The sequence below is a fragment of the Nanorana parkeri genome, unplaced genomic scaffold, assembly GCF_000935625.1.
Source record: "Nanorana parkeri isolate BGI_ZX_2015 unplaced genomic scaffold, ASM93562v1 scaffold539, whole genome shotgun sequence".
Lineage (NCBI taxonomy): Eukaryota > Metazoa > Chordata > Amphibia > Anura > Dicroglossidae > Nanorana > Nanorana parkeri.
The window spans coordinates 126,531-144,022 of NW_017306807.1; the positions used below are offsets into that span (position 1 = coordinate 126,531).

The 17,492-nt window shown below is 41.8% G+C and overlaps 1 protein-coding gene and 1 long non-coding RNA gene across 2 annotated transcripts in view; one reads left to right on the forward strand and one right to left on the reverse strand.

Annotated features, from left to right (window-relative positions):
• TRIM37 (tripartite motif containing 37) overlaps positions 1-17,492 on the reverse strand; it is a 97,977-nt gene that overhangs the window by 40,302 nt on the left and 40,183 nt on the right. The window contains exon 15 of the mRNA XM_018561727.1: positions 14,003-14,200. Within this exon, the coding sequence (XP_018417229.1) occupies positions 14,003-14,200 (198 nt within the window). The remainder of the gene's footprint in view (positions 1-14,002; positions 14,201-17,492) is intronic.
• On the forward strand, positions 3,239-7,899 carry LOC108791287. The gene is made up of 2 exons (XR_001941494.1): positions 3,239-3,324; positions 7,829-7,899. It is a non-coding gene; the product is annotated as an uncharacterized LOC108791287 (long non-coding RNA).

The window sequence follows — 17,492 nt, forward strand, 5'->3', positions numbered from 1 at the left end:
ATTTTCCAAAGACATATATTTGAAAATTTATTTTGAAATATATTTTTGAGATTTTTTTAAAGGAGAACTATGGGGTCAGTGTTTTTCCCCATAGTTCTCCTTGGGGTAACGGGAGGACACAAACTAGCGTCCTCCTGTCACCCTAAGCTCAGTATATACTGAGATGCCGCACCTGGAGCGGATCCCGACTTAGATGACGGGATCCGCCCAGCTGCGTGAGTGACAGCTGGCTCTGCCTATCTAGAGGCAGAGCCAGCTGTACCCGACCCCTCCCCCGTCTGTTCCGCCAGTCAGCGCTGGCAGATCGGAGCGGGGAGAGGGGAATCCAGCCCCTCCCCCTGTCACGGCAGAGAGCCGTGACAGGATCGAGAGGTGAGGGAACCCGGTATGTTTTCCCTCACCTCCCGATCTACTGAGCCGACCTGTGACAGTCTCATTGTCACAGGTCGGCTTAGAACTATGACGTGAGTGGAAATCACTCATGTCATAGTTCTCCTTTAACATGTAACAAAAGACATTTCCACATATATTTTGAAATGTATTTGGGAATGCATTCCAGAAATGTAATTAAAATGTATTTTCCAAAGACATATATTTGAAAATTTATTTTGAAATATATTTGTGATATTTTTTTAACATGTAAAAACAGACATTTCAGCATATAATTTTTAAATATATGTGGAAATGCATTCCAAAAATGAAATTAAAATGTATTCTCCAAAGATACATATTTGAAAATATATTTTTAGTACATATTTTCCAGATATTTTTAACATTTTTAAATATACTTGTAAATGCATTGCAAAAATGCAATTTAAATGCATTTTCTAAAGACATTTTTTTTAAATATATTTTTAAAATACATTTGAGTCATTTTTTAACATCTAAATAAGGCATTTAGACATATTTTTTTCAGAAATGTTTGTAAAATTGACTTGGAATGTACTATTTAAAAAAAAAGAAAAAAAATCGCTATAAAATAGCTAAAAATTATGAATACATGTCAAAGAGACTTCCTGTCATTTTAATCTAGTTTGCATTGTTCTTATTTTTAAAGTTCCGAAATTGGCATCAGTTTCACATATCTGGAATGACACAACCATGGCAGAAATGGTGTGTGTGTGTGTGTCTGGGGAACCCTATTGTACTGAAATTGTATTGTAACTGTACCGTATATTCCCATTTTGTAAAGTGCTGCGTAAACTCTGTTGTCGCTTTATAAAAAATGTATAATAATAATCATCATATGCACAATACGAGAGAGAGATATATCAAAAATGCATCTCCCATCACTTGCATACAGTACATGTAAAAATGTTTTTCATGTCATTTTATACTCTTTTTACTGTGTGTGTGCGTGGGGATTTCTGTGCCTTCAGACAATCTCTTAAAATGTGAAATCAACCCTGGGTGCACATTCAGCAAAGTGCATGAGCAGCATAGATTGCAGACAAAGCAGGTCTGTGGGAGGAGCTCGGCTTAGCTGGAGCTAGAGGATGAATTTTCACCTCTCACTTCCTGTTTCTGGTCTGAGCAGCATGATCTGTTTTCACAATCCTCCATTCTCCTGGATCAAAGGTAACACATTGTCTTATCAAATAGCATTAGAATGGTGGAAGTAAGGTGAATGATTCAAGTTTTATGAATATTTGTTTATTCCCTGCTCAGTAGTTTTCATTCTGTATTCATTCACCTCCCTATTACATCCAGTCACCATGTGCTCTGTGCACACAGTTCTGCAGCATGAGCTCTGCACTCTGTAACAAATATTGTATGTCTCCCCTAATGTATATATTATTCTTTGCCCTGCTACACAGTTCTGTTAGTCTTGTGATTTTAACTCCCTAAGTGCTAGTATATAGTATGTTCCAGCGGTATAATATGTATCCCTCAACCTTCTAACAGTTTAGTCAATATTAGTCAATATATGTATAGTACAGACTTTATCTCAATAAAGTGTATGCATTATACTATATGTAGAGAGGTTATGAAAGGGCAGAGGGACTGGTGCATCACAAATACTGTTACAATAAAGACTGGTGCCCAGGGGAGGATTTAGTCACTCATCTCCCAGCAGCAGACATTATGTAAGTTCAGCTCTATATGGAGGAAAAATAAAAAACTACAATACCTAGAATTGGCCATAGGCAACGCTTTAAAAGCTTTTACTGCTCATCAATTTAGTGTTAACAGTGATTGATGCCCTAGAATTATTGCTCACACTCCCACGTTCGCGGCAATATGTAACATGATTGGCGTAATCGTTGTTTTCACACATTGGCGCACCAGACGCATATTTAAGTTTATATGTGCTGGGGGAATTAAATTTTTTGGGGCGGGGTTTACATTTTTTTAAAATATGAAACTAATTGTTTTTAAACTTTTATTTTTTAAACTTTACTTTATTGCTATCACATAGGGGGATAACAAGTCCCCTATGTGATAGCCAATATACACTGACAGGTCCTCTTTATGGAGACAGGGTTCTTTAAAGACCCCTAATGTCACGTAATGACCCCCAAAGAAGCTGATAAAGCACAGATCTGCTCCACCGGCTTCTTCTCTGGCTATAGCAGCCAGAGAAATGATAGCTAAAGGTGGAAGTGATGTAATACACATTGCTTCCCTCTTCAGAGAGCGAAGAGGAGTGATCCGCAGAGGGGAATGCTGATCTTGCCCCCGTTCTCTGTAAAGACAGTCGCTGTGCTCGTAACCGATAGTGAAGGGGGGCCACGGTAGCAGAGGGTGGGCACACTCTACATTGTAATACAAGCCATTGGCTGGCTGTAGAGCTGGCCGAACACTTCTATGTAACAGTCGGTATCGGCTGTTTACATGCCCGGCGGGATTCTGCTCGCGCGCCTGCAGAACAGAAATGATGTACAGGCACATCCACCCGCTGGGAAGTGTCGGTGTCCCGTGTATTTACAGTGGGCAGATGGCAATCGGTTAACATAGCATCACAGGAATAAACTAACCTAATATAATATGCACATTGCTAATAGAAATACAAATCAAAAACCTTTCTAGCAAGTGGAGATTCCCTTTATTATCAGCACCCATTATTTTTATTTCCCACAAGGTCTTTGTTTTAGCACTGCTGAAGTTTGGACTGCACTGCGCACAATGACAACGTTTGCTTTGGTGCCATGGGAAGAAGGTGACGATGCACATACATACAGTGTGATATAAAAGCGACTGGATCAGGGGCTATAAAGAAAATGAAGTCATCACTGGGCAGGAAACATATGATGGAATGGCGACAAGGGAAATGCCCTCTAGGAGGTTGGCCTTGCTATGAAGCAACTCTACTGGATGTTGATGGTAATGTCATTCATTTATCTGCTATAATAGAATAATGCTCTTTGGGTTAATGACTCACTTAGGACAATTATCTAGATTGAGCCATATTTGTCCAACCTTTTTTTTTTTTGCCAAAATAATAGAAAAGGGTCATGTAAGTTACCTCAGCCTGAATAAGGTTAGCTTATTTAACTTATCTGTAGTTTATTTATGTTAATTAGCACTAAAATTCGTGCATTTATAAGAAAGTTAACCACCATTTAAGTCTTAATGATTTAAGTTCAGTCATTGCCCCATGTTTTGTTGATCTTGACTTGTATTAAAACACTGCAGTAAAATGACTGTACTACACTTACCTTGACATTAAAGAACTTGATGTCCGGAGCAATCTTTTAATATTTGCACACATGATAAAATCCCTAAAACAATTACAGTATATACTTTCTGAAATCCGAGGCCCTGTACAATTTTAAAAGTGCTAGTTTTTATGTTGCATAGTATTAGCGCATGTTTATCCAACAAGAATTTTTAAGATAAAATACAATATGAAATTAAGTGCACAGAAACAGATTAAAATACCCACTTTTGGGGTAAAATTTGAAGTCACGTAACCAGGGCCGGATTTACTCCCGCTGTTGCCCCAAGGCCAGGTTCTGCAATGCGCCCCCCTCCCTGCCAACCCCCCCACGGTCTGGACTGGACTGAGGGCACATTCTGGCTTCCGACACCTCTACAGGGCACGCAAGGGAGCTGTACAAGCAATGCACATATGGATGGAGCTTCAGCACAGCACAGAAGCCCACACTGAACCCCAGGCTGAGGATCCACTCCAGTTCTCATAAGATAGGGAGACTGGTTAGATCTTAAAAAAAGAACACTTTTTTTTGGGGGGGGTGTATGTGAGAATGTCTGAGTGTGCAAAATTGTGTCTGTGGTTGAGTGTATCTGTTAGTGTTTTTGAGGGTCACACTAGTACAGTGCAGTAATCGCACAATCACGTGAGATTAATTAACCTTACCATGCAATTACACCTAACGTGCATTCTGGTGTGTTGCATTGCCATTCAACCCCAAACGCACCTCCCACCCACAGTTCAATAGCCCGCACTTGAACGCATGGTACGGCATTGCCATGTGTTCCAGTGCGGCGTGACTTGGGTCACTACTTAATGACCAAGGACAAATGTGGGTCCTGAGGTTACAAAGGTTAAGAACCACTGTATTATAGTATCAGTGAGTCCACTGAGGTAACCACATATTATATACACAAGTAAGCTTGCTTGTTGTGTGGTACGGCCTCACTTTTACCTTGTCTAAAATCCTGCTAAAATATTTTTGAACTAGTGAGGGGCCAGCGGCAGACTTAAATAAGCCCTCCAATTGTGTATAGGTACATTTTTCCACATGTAATAAATTCCTAACAAATTATATGAATGAATATAGTGGGAAAGCAGGCCATACCTTTAAAAGGTTGTGTAACTAAAGTGCATTTTATTTTCCACAGAGTTGCCTGGTATATTAGATAGAAAACTACAACAGACCAGCTGACAGCAATGAAGAATGATAGTGGCAGTTCTTCCTGTGTGGGTCCATCCTCTGCATCAGAATCCATCTCATCTCAAGAGTGGCGCTCATCTCCATGTCAAGCAGCATACTCTAAGCCTAAACAGGTTGGTTTGCTTTTTTCCTAAACCTGAATTTCCTGGGGAATTTACTTTTAAGTGCCATTTAAAATGCACATAAATTCACACAGGACTGCATTAGCAAGTTTAAAGTTACTTCAACATATTCAATAAGAAACATGTACAGAAGTATTGTATAAAGACACGGTCTTGTCAGTCTTCAGTTTCAATCTACCTCAGGGCTCAGAATAAAAAGGGTAATGTCTGACTACATATTTTACAAGATAGTTATTTAAGCAGTAGAAACATACAGAGATCTATTATTTAAAATTGCTAACAGCATTGCTTTGGCATTTTCTATAACAGTTTGTTTCATAGCTCTTAAAATCCTGCATTCAACATTGTTTGCAGAACTGTTAATCACTAAGGGGGTCTATTCGCTAAGCTGCCGTAGACAGCTTAGTGAACGACCGACTTGAAGTGAAGTGAGCCGAATGCTGTTCGGCTATTCACTTCAGGTTTGTACGGCTGATTTCAACCGTACATCGGGTGGCTTTGGGTTGGCCGAACATGCTCAGCATGTTCAGCCGACCCGAAGTGCAGACAGAGTTCGACTCAGCCGATCCAACATCTGGATCGGCTAAGCCGAACCTCCGGCAGGCTACTCACTGCTGTTCGGTCTATTCTTATAGATGCCGAACAGCAGTGAGTAAATAGCCGAGCGCTCAGCGGCATTCGGCTCAGCTCTTCTGCTCGGTACCTCTGTGGGACCAGAGCAGAACAGACAAATAGTTAGAAAAGGAGAAAAAAAAAATAGAAAACGATTGTGCGGAGCTAGCAATGACAGCTAGCTCCACCCAACTGTTTTCTATAGGCCAGCGGTTCTGCTGCCATCCAAAAAAATTCCTATTGGCTATGTCAATTTGTAATAGCAAACTAGCTATTACACCCGCCCTCTGCTGCTGTCAATCACTAGTGGGGACCTGATGGAGAACTGCAGCAGTGGGCGGGTGCAATAGCTAGTTTGCCATTGGCTATTGCAAATTGAAATAGCCAATAGGAATCTAGCAATGCATTCCTATGGTGAAATTTCTTCTTTGTTTTTATTCTTAAGCCAGCCAACGGCTCCGTGTCAGAATAACAAAAAAAAAAGAAAAAGCAGTGTTTCTCTCATGGGTGGCAGGAGCGGGAGACTCCCGGAGCGCCCGGTAGAGTTAGGCTGCAGTTAGACCCTGTGAAAACATCAGCTCTGACAGGTAGACCATGAACTATGACTGTTACTATGTTGACTATGTTCAATTCATACTGATTTTTAAAGGTCTACAATATTTTGATGTTTTTATGCATGCCTAATATTGTTAGTATGGATGCACCAATACCGGGACCTCAAGTGAGATCCACACAGCCCAGCAGAGCCTGCAGCCACCCGAGAGTCCACACAGCTCACCACAGAACCTGCAAAGCCCACCTGTAAGTCTACACAGCCCACCATAGTACCTGCACAGCCCACATGAGTGGCCACAAAGCCCACCATACAACCTGCACAGCCACCTAAGAGCCCATACAGTCCACCATAGACCCTGAACAGCCCACCTGAGAGTCTGCACAGCCCACCAAAGAACCTGCACAGTCCAAGGACTAAAGCGGGGGCCCAAACTACTTGTCCTGATATATTAAAAAATAATTTTAAGTAAAACCCTATTGGGACACGTCAAAAAGCACTTCTCATTGGTCAGCATGGCCAGTGCTGACAAATTAGTGCTTGCAATTTACAAGCAAAAGTCAAAATCAGGGCTGCGCTGTATGTGGTACAGATAGTACATCCATACCAGTAGAGAGGACAGTTCACCGAAAGGTATTAGTACTGGGGAAGGGGGGATGGGGAGAAGGGCCGGATTTGAACCGTTTTTTTAATTTTCCCAAATGCCTTAAGAAAAGTGAAGTTACCCTTAAATGCGCATTATGCGTGTTAGAGAACACTGCTTAATCAAATCAAGATGGGAGTGGTGAGGTTGGTTTAATTTTCTTATTTTAAAATGTATTTATTTTTTACTTAAACACTTTTTAATTTTAATATTGTTTACCTTTGCTTTTTATTTGATTGTTTCGTTTTTTTAGTTTATTTTTATTCACTTAACTTTATTGCTATCATACAGAGGCTAACAAGCCCCTATATGATAGTGTTTGGAGTTGACAGGTTCTTTTTATAGAACCTGCCCTCCAACACAGAACATCAAGCTCATTATTGAGCTCAATCTTCTGTACAGTTTGCGACAGCTGAGTAGGTGGCGCTGTGAGCACAGCACTCCCTTCTCACTAATCACAGAGAGCAGAAAGGAGAACAGACATTCTCCGCTCTGCCCGCTGCTCTCTATCCTGAAATGTTTGCCGTGCTCCTGGGTCCTCCAGACGAGGGTGGACCTCGAAAACCGCGGTGGGGGGGAATAGTGTTGGCTGCTGCTTGCTAAACATTTAGCCCTGCTAGCCGGCAGCAGGGCTAAATGTAGAAGACAATGTAGAAAACAACCTGATGTTGGATGGTAGAAACTCCACACCCTTGCTCCTGAGACACTGCACAGCCCACTAAGAGCCCTCCTGAGACCTAGCCTCCTGGGATATCAGGCAGGCAACCCGGAGCAACTACTAGTGGTGCAACATTTGCAGCTGGGACTGGTCCCTGGTGCTCCATCACTGTCCTAAAACCATTAGTCTGCATTGTTAAAAAAAAAAAAAAAAAGTATTAGTAATTGGCATTGTAAAGTATCTGTACTCGTACTTGGTCTGGAACAAATGGTATCGGTGCATCCCTAATTGTTCGTTTACTTTACTCTTGCATCTGTTACGGGGCTTTTGGTTCACAAGGAACATCTAATAAGTTTAATATTTTCCATTTACTTTTTAAAGCTGCAACTTTTGAAAAGTTTCCCGGGACTTCAAAAGGTGTCATAAGCGATGCTGTTAACAGGAAAATTGCAGAATTAAAATATCGCCTTAAGGAAACAGTCAAGACCTCAGCAGATTCACAGAACTAAGTTTTATAATGCAATTACGTTTCAAAAATGTTGACCATATGAGTGTTGTACAAGTGTTTTTCCATTGTATTCTACTGTATTTTTACATGATAATAATAAATCATGATAAATATATTTACGAATATATTGCAATATATTTTTGAAATATATTGAATATGGCCAAAATTGTAGTATTTGAAATATATGGCAATATATTTGGGAAAAATATATTAAGAATGTTTTTTTAAACTATATTTAAAATATATTTTTCTTCCATGTGGGATACCGCATTGATTAACAAATTAAGAGACCGATTTGGCTCTTAAATGCTTGAAGACCAGGTGTTTAGACTCCCTTCCTGCCCAGGTCATTTTTCAGTATTCAGCGCTGCAGTACTTTGACTGACATTTATTCCGTCATACAACGCTGTACTGAAATTAATTTTATACCATTTTTTGGGGACAGATAGAGCTTTCTTTTGGTGGTATTTAATCACCACTGCGGGTTTAATTTTTTTACTATATTCAGGAGAAATTACTGAAAATTTTGGAAAAAAAAAAAGTTTTTTTGACATTATGTTATAAAACAACTAATATTACCCACTTTTTTGGTAAAACATAAAAGACAGGGTCACGTTGGGTAAATAGACACCAAACATGTCAAGCGTAAAAATTGCACGCACTCGTGAAATCGCAAAAAACTAGCATACCCAAAATTGCCCATAGGCGATGCTTTAAAAGCTTTTACAGCTTAGCAGTTTAGTGTCATCAGTGATTGATGACCCTAAAATTCTTGCTCTCACTGCGACGTTCGCGGCGATATGTAACATGTGTGGCACAATCGTCGTTTTCGCAGGTATGCGCACCTGACGCATGTTTATATGCGTGTATGTAGGGGTGGGGACTTTATCAAAAAAAAATGTTTTTAAATTCTTTAATGTGTAACTTAAAAAAATTTGGGGGGAAACTATTTTTTTTTCACTTAACTTTATTGCCATCACAGAGGGGGCTAAGAAACCGCTCTATGCGATAGCAAAAGGGGTGACAGGTCCTCTTTATGGAGACATCAGGGGTCTCCAAGACCCCTAATGTTACCTAGAACACCCCTGAAGCTGATGAAGCACAGATCTGCTTCATCAGCTTCTCTCCAGCATCTGAAGCTGGAGAGTGACACAAGAATGCGGAAGTGCTGTAATATACATCACATCCGCATTCTGACAGCGGAGGGGACTGGAGGGAGATCGTGAACCGACCTCCTTCTGATCCCCTGTGACAGAAGCAGTATGCTGGTCCCGGGCTCACAGCGGAGCGCGCACATCACGGGACCTCATACAAGCGATCCGCCGGCTCTATAGCCTGCGGATTGCTTGTATATTAACGGGCATCGCTGCCTGTTTTCAAATAACAGGCATTTCCCGCTCGCCCGAGTGGGCGGAAGTAACAGGACGTGTATACACGCCCAGTTACATCCAAGAAGCTCCCGGCCGGCCGTGTATACACAATGGCCGGCCGGGAGGTAGTTAAGCAGTAGACTGCGACTCCTCAGGGGCAAGCTATTGAGTGAAAGGTTGGAGTGATTCAGAGTCAGAGAGTCTCCGTGGCTGATGGGTCAGTACCTACTAAGGCCACTGGTAAATCAGATAGAGGATCTGCAAGGGAAGTCACATGAGTGCATTTGTGGCCTCAGTAAAAAAACAAAAAAAAAAACTGGGTAATTTGGGCCACAAATTGCATGACTGTAGTGTAAAAAAAAACAAAAAAAAAAAACAAGAGGGCAGAAGAATGGGCATCACACAACAGAACTAGGGAAGACTCTGAAGATGGGATAGACTCTAGATCACAGGACAACATGATTCAAGGCTGCAAATGTTGGCCACATCAGTGGGCACACTGCAGGCACCACTGGAGCGGTCAGTAAAGTTTGAGCTGGGGGGCCAGGTCCTGGCCCGTGTCCAAATATTAGGTTAGGCTTTTGGACAGCAGAGCTAAAGAAAACATGTCCATCCTTTTAAACCGAGGCATGATGGTAGGGGGGAGGGATTATCCTGGGCTGGCCTAAAATTTGTTTTCGTCTTTTTGCGTCAGTGTCCAATCCTACCATAAGCTTGAGTGTAACCTCTAGGTTAAAGACTTGTGTGTTTCAATGGATGAGAAAGAAAACTATTTAAGATAATTTAATGAATGTGAAAGACATACCATGGTATTGTATACTTGCCTTTCTTCCAAGCCGGGCTCCTGCAGGTGGCGCTGCCTCCCTATCACTCACACCTGCAGCATCATACAGCCCCGCCTTCTGTGTCAGTTTAAGCCATGGGAATAATTTTATTGAACATGCTGGAAGACAGCAGTTGAAACCGCTCTCCATCCTGAAGCTCGTAACTGCTCTCCATCTTGAACTTCTAGCTACTTTGTTACACTTTTCATCCTGAAGTATCCATAACCCTATTTTCGCTCTCCATCTTGCAGTATGTTGCTGCCTTGTATCCACACACCTTGCTAAAATTAATAGAGACCTCCTGCAGTCACTTCAGCCATTAACCTCAGCTTCTGACCAGTATCCTGCAGCACCTGTCTTCAGTCCTCATTATAGCTTCCAACAATGGACTGACAATTCCTCTGAGCTCATCCCACTCAGTGTTATGCTAGCTTCAACCATCTCAACTGCAAGTATACGTTTCCTCACCACTATTACTTCTGTCTGTCACATGAACTCTTAAAATGTTGAAAGACATACAACTAAGGAATTAGACTCATGTGAAGAAACTGAGGGAAAGTTATCAAAACTGGAGCAGACAAAATCTGGAGAAGCTGTGCACAGTAACCAATCAGCTTCTCTTTTTCATTTTCAAATCTTAAATTGAAGAAAGAAGCCGATTGGTTGCCATGCACAGCTGCTCCAGATTATGTTGGCTCCGGTTTTGATAAATTCCCCTCTCTGTTTTGAACGCATGATCCTACGTAACACACCTTCATTATGTTACTGGGCCACTGATTGATGAGGCTTGTGTTGTGCATACCCACAGAGACTATATAGCTTTTGCTAAACTACTGCCTAATCTTACTTAACTTGTTGTGGAAGGACACTGTATGAAGTAATACAGTTTTATGTCCTGTAAGAACTTAATACATTGCAACATATGCCATACATCCGCAGCTGAGATCCAAGTGAGTACCTTATGATAGTTGTTTGTTACAGGTATTGTATGCCTTGAGGATACACTAAAATGATTGTAAAAGGCACTGATCACATCTAGAACAACTGCACCACTGGTACAACTATCCTTTATTTAATTCCTCCTACCCCGGAGTGCAGCCCATGAGCTACAGTGGGTATAGAAAAGAATCACCCCCCTTGAACATAAATCACATTTTGTTGTTTTATCCAGCTGTCATTACTCATTGCAACTTATAACAAAGTGAAAGATATAACACCAACATGTCAGAAAAAAATTACATTTAAAAACAGAATTAATCAAGATGTTAAAAGGATCCCCCCCTTCTAAAAATGACTTGTAAAGTCAATCAGCTAATCACCTACCTGCATGGCACACAAAGCCATTTGACTTTCATCTGTGATCAGCTGTGGTCATTTTGATAAGCTCAGCATGAAAAGAGCTTTCCTGCAGCATTTCAGTCCCTGGTAGTGCAACTGAAGCAATCAACTATGGGTGGCAAGGCACTGTCAAAAGATCTCCAGGATATATTTGTGGACAGGCACAAGTCAGGAGATGGATACAAAACAATGTCAAAGGCTTCATCAATGCCTAGAAGCACAGTGAAGTCAATTATTAAGAAGTAGAAGGTATTTGGTACAACACAGACCCTCCCTGGAATCAGGATGTCGCTCCAAACTGGATGAAAGAGCCAAGAGGAAACTGATCAGAGAGGCTACCAAGAGGCCTACAGCAACTGTGAAGCAGTTGCAGGAATTTGTGAGAGTGGTCATTGTGTGCATGTGACAACAATATCACAAATTCTCCACAAATGTGGCTTGTATGGGAGGGTTGCAAGAAAAAAAGCCACTCCTCAAGACTGACCATATGCAGTCACGACTGAGCTTTGCCAAAATGCACCTTGAAGATTCTGAGGCCACATGGAAAAAAAGAGTGTTCTGGTCAGATGAGACAAACTGAATTGTTTGGCCTCAACACCAAATGATATGTCTGGCGGAAAATCCTATACAGCTTACCATCCAAACACTGTTGCTACAATAAAGCATGGAGGTGGCAATATCCTGTTATGGGGGTGTTTATTTGCCGCAGGGACTGGAGCACTTGGGGTCAGGAAAGAAGGAAAAATGGATGGGGCAAAGCACCATCAAATTCTTGAGGAAAATATGTTGCCCTCTGCCAGAAAGTTGTCAATGGGAAGAAGGTTTACCTTCTAACATGACAATGACCCAAAGCACACAGCAAAAATGACAACACAGTGGCTGAAGGAGAAAAGAGTGAATGTCCTTGCATGGCCTAGTCAGAGCCCAGACTTAAACCCCATTGAAAATCTGTGGAATGACTTGAAGACTGCAGTTCACAAACGGTCACCATCAAATTTAACAGAACTTGAGCAGCTCTGCAAAAAGAGTGGAAAAATATTGCAAAGTCTAGATGTGCAAAGTTAATAGAGACATATCCCAACAGACTAAGAGCTGTAATTAAAGCAGAAGGTGGTTAAACAAAATACTGACACAAGGGGGTGATCCTTTTTCCAAATCAGTAATTATGTTTTTGAGTTTTTTTACATTATTTTCCAAGATGTTGGTGTTTTATCTTTCACTTGGATGTTATAAGTTGCACTAACTAAATACCGCTGGATAAAACAAAAACTGTCGCCGTCTTCTTTTCAGGCTGCAAAGCAACAAAATGTGATTTTAAAGGGGGGTGATTCCATTTCATACCCACTGTAAATACTTGAACTATGGGGTAACATTTTTATCCCATAGTTCTCTTAAGGGTCACGGGAGGACATATACTAGCGTCCTTCCGTGACCCAAAACTCAGTATACAGCGCGCCATTGCTCACTATATACAAAGATTGCCGCACCCGGGACAGATCCCGACAATGCTGTTGAGATCCACCCAGCTGCTTGAGTGACAGCAGGTTCTGACTATCTAGAGGCAGAACCAGCTGTGCCTGAACCCTCCCCGTCCATTCCTCCACTCAGCGCTGGAGGATCAGAGAGGAGAGGGGGGATTCCCTGTGGGGAGCTGTGACTAGACAGTCACCCCTCTCTGCAGGTAGATGATCGGAAAGTGAGCGAGCGACAGTATGTGTTCGCTCACTTCCCGATCTATAGAGCTGACAGTTTCATTGTCACACGTCGACTAACTATGAGGTTGAGTCAAAATCACTCACCTCATAGTTCTCCTTTAACTTCTGTCTCAATCCAGCAATCTACACTGTTCAGGCCTGCCCAGTGTCGCACCACCTTTCCAGCAAATCATCCTTTTAATGCACATGCATCATGTGGGCCCATTTATTACTGTGGATAAGGCATATTCTGCTGGATCACTGGAGGCCACCAGGACGATGGCTTACCTATAGGAATGAATGGGGCCCCAGCACACATGAGCATCAAGAGTAAGAACCAACAGGGACATTTTCAAAAGAAAGGCTGTGAGACACAGGGTTGGGCTGCACAGTAAAGATCGCTGGATAGAGGAGGAAGGCAAGTACTTGAGCTAATGGGCTGCACCATGAAACTGGGTGGGAGGGAAATCTTTAGGAGTCATTTGTACCAGAAGTCCAGTGTTTAGAGCCATTGTTCTGGTATGGTTTAGATGTTTGACAGGGACTAACTATACCAATAGATGTTATCATATACGGTTATATTTGGCCCAGACAGGTAAAGCTAGAGAACTATTCCACATTTTATAAATTATTATTATACAGTATTTATATAGCGCTTCACAATATGAGGACATTACAGTCTCAATGCAAATCAAGACAAGATGGTAAGGAGGGCCCTGCCTGTGAGAGCTTACAATCTAAAAAGGAGGGGCAAGTGATGAATGAAAAACAAAAAAAGGGCCAGAGAAAGACAGCAAGTGAAACTGAACAGAGATACTCACATTAAAGACATCATGAAGAATTTTGTCCTCATCCTCTTCAGCTTCTCTTGGAGTGGGTAAAGGAGGAATGTTATCAATATTCAGATCTGTTTTTGTGGTCCTGGCTTCTGAGCATTCGTCATTCTGAGGACTGAGATGAGTGTCTGGAGGGGATATACCTCTGGATTTCTGGTTTCTTGACAGTTCTATTGCAAGTCTCTGTATTTAGATGACCACACTATCAGTTAACAATTTTAAATAAAAAAACAAAAAAAGAAACTCAAAGAAAGTGGCATGACAACTTAGACACAAGCACCATTTGAATATTTAGGAAAAAAAACACAAACATTTTAATGCATAGTTGTTCTCAGGGTGCACCTTTAAATCAAACAAACTAGCTTGCATTGACTGAAATACCGAAAAAAAATTAGGTGCCCTTTCTGATTTATTGAAGGATTCAGAAGTCAGGTTTCAAGACTTGTTCAACATATAGATCAGATGTGCTTGAGAAAAAGTAGTAACCAATGTCCTGTTCTCTCTTGTGATTGTTCTTCATAGTATGTTAGAGGGAAGCTATAGTTTTTCTACAATGGTTTTTAAGTTTACCAGAAATAATTTGGAATATAAAGCTTCACTTAAGCAGAAAACGCACTTTATGTACACATTTGTCGATTTGCACATTACTCCTGTACATCTTGTGTCTGTATGACAGCACAAGTAGAAATAGAACAAAAATTCAAAACAAAATGCTTCAGAAGCCCAGCAAAGACAGCTATGGGACCAGAAGTGATGTAATCTGTATCGCTCCTGTTCCCATAGAACGGGAAAGAGATCGGTGAATGGACGTTCGCTGCTCTCCTCCCCGCCGACACCTGAGAAGCTGGTCCCGGGCTGGCAGGAGGGGCAGCGGATTCCAGGAAACACGGCGGGGGTGTCGGCCATGTTGGTGCGGCAGTGTACCGGCCTGTAGAAGCAATCTAGCAATGGCTGAGTCGCTAGAAACGCTTCTATTGTAAAGCTGGCCACCGGCTCTACAAATGTAAAACAGAGTTCCGATGGCTGTCTGTTTAAAGGGGCCCGCTGCCAGTGACGTACTATGCAAGTCACTGGTCGGGAAGAGGTTAAAGAACCAAGCAGATTTAACTGCCTCCGGGCCGGCCGTAGTAGAAAGTGTTGTATAATACATCACTTCCGCATTCTTGTGTCACTCTCCAGCTTCAGAAGCTGGAAAGAAGCTGATGGAGCAGATCTCTGCTTCCTCAGCTTCTTTTGGGGGGTCCTAGGTGACATTAGGGGTCTTGGAGACCCCTGATGTCTCCATAAAGAGGACCTGTCACATATTTTGCTATCACATAAGGGGGTTTGATTAGCCCCTGTATGTGATAGCAAAAAAGTTTAGTGGGGGGGGGGAAAAAAAAAAAAAAAAATTTAAGTTCCCCCCAAATTTAAAGTTACACATAAAAAAAGAATAAAAAAAACAAAAACAATTTAAAGTCCCCATACATACAAAGGACTGCAGCGCTGAACACTGAAAAATGGCCTGGCCAGGAAGGGGGTCTTGAAGTGGTTAATATGATCAACTTTTTTGGTGCAGATTCCAGGTCTGTCAAGGCGGTACTATCTAGCAAGACACTGACCTAGAACACACAGGACAGACTTTACTGACTGCATGCTTACTCTATGTCAGGGACTCACCAAGTAGTAAAGCCACACTCAGGATGGCAAAACCCTGAATCTTCAAAACAAGTAATAGATCTATCCCAGGCTCATGTTAAGTAATATCAAGGGGTACAAGTAATAACCCCCCCCCCCCTCCCCTTTCCCCCAACACATGGTTACAAATTTGATCTCCCCCTTTTTCCTCACTCACTGCAGCACGTCAGTGAACACGGGCAGTCTTTCTCCTCTCGCTGCATGGCAACTATAGACGCAGGTGGGCAGGTCTGCCAGCTTGGGCATGCGCAGACAGCTTGGATTCCCATTGATTAATGAAAGCCATAATGCCCGCTCCTCTTACACTACCAGGTTTCCATGGGAACTGGAGACACCGCTGTACTGGATAGCAAGGGCTAACGCGACCCCTCTACCCTGGCTGCACAGTAAGTTTTAAAGATTAGTTTTAAGAAATGAAGCATGAACTCTGCATGGGATGATCTGTGGTATTTCTGGCATGGTTTATTATTTGAATTCTGGCAGGATTCTGACATCATAGGTGTGCTGCAGGGTTTTTTTTGTGCATTGGCACTGTATATATTTGCACGTGTTATTGCACGATTTATCACTATGTCGCTCTTAGGAAGGGACCCTGTGTGGCCACGAAAACATTAGCTCGATTTATGCAGGTTCAATAAAAATGATCAAGAATTCACGTCATCAGCCCCATGAGCACTGGGGACTCCTTTCATTCATATTGTAAAAACATACGGTGCCATCTGTGTCATCACTTCAAGCACTGCAACTCGTATTCCCCTGGTCTACACCGCTGTTTGGAGTGCAGGTGAAACACTACAACACTTTACATCGCACTCCGGACTGGAATCCCTTAGCAATATACTGGAAGGTTGCTAGGTAAGAAGTGGATGATCCAAGTAAAAAAAAGTAATCACCCGCACCACCAAGGTCCCATGCATCAATCCGTCCTTTTATTGACGTCAGATGCACATGGCTTTACAAGCATAAAGCAACATTTCGGAACCTAACATACCCTTTGTCAGGCAAAAAGCAAAGTGACAACCAATGTGAACAAAGTGTAGGCTTATATACAGTGCAAGCATGGGGCCTTCATTTGCCTGATGAAGGCACCATGCTAGGTTCGGAAACATTGCTTTGTACTTGTGATGCCATGTGTATCTGACGTCAATAAAAGGACGGATTTATGCATGGGACCTAGGTTTGCAGGTGATTACTTCTTTACACTACAACACTTGGTACATGCTAAGCTCTCTACAGCTGGGGGAGGGGGCAAGGATGGGAATTATTTTTGAGCTCTTTAGCTTGTTTGTAAATGTTTTTTGCCTCTGCTATTGCACGATTAGCTGAATTCTTACTAATCTATTAAAAATAAAAAGATTAAGGAGCAACAACAGAGCCAAAGACTAGCATTACTTACTTCCTTCAGGTTGTTTATTTGTTGAACATAGCTAGTTTGTGCTGCCTCCAACTGAGAGATGTACCAGTGCTGGTCTCGACTCTTCTGAAAGAATGTAGGGGAACGAACCTGAAATCTTTACAAGGAAAATGTACAGTAAATTAACCATTCAAAACATGCAACTTAGATGCGCAAATGTTCAGTCAGGTTTTAAAGGTCACCTGCTTTAAAAGAAACAGAATTACTATTATTACACCACTGAATTCCATACGCAAAAGTCAAGCTGACCTAAACAAAACCCACTGACAGGACAAGATTGAGGATAATCATTGTATATGAAGAGAAAATATGTTTTGAGCTTGAACATGTGTGCTCCCATACAGGTTTGAGAGCCATACAGTAATGCAAAAAAAAAAAAAAACA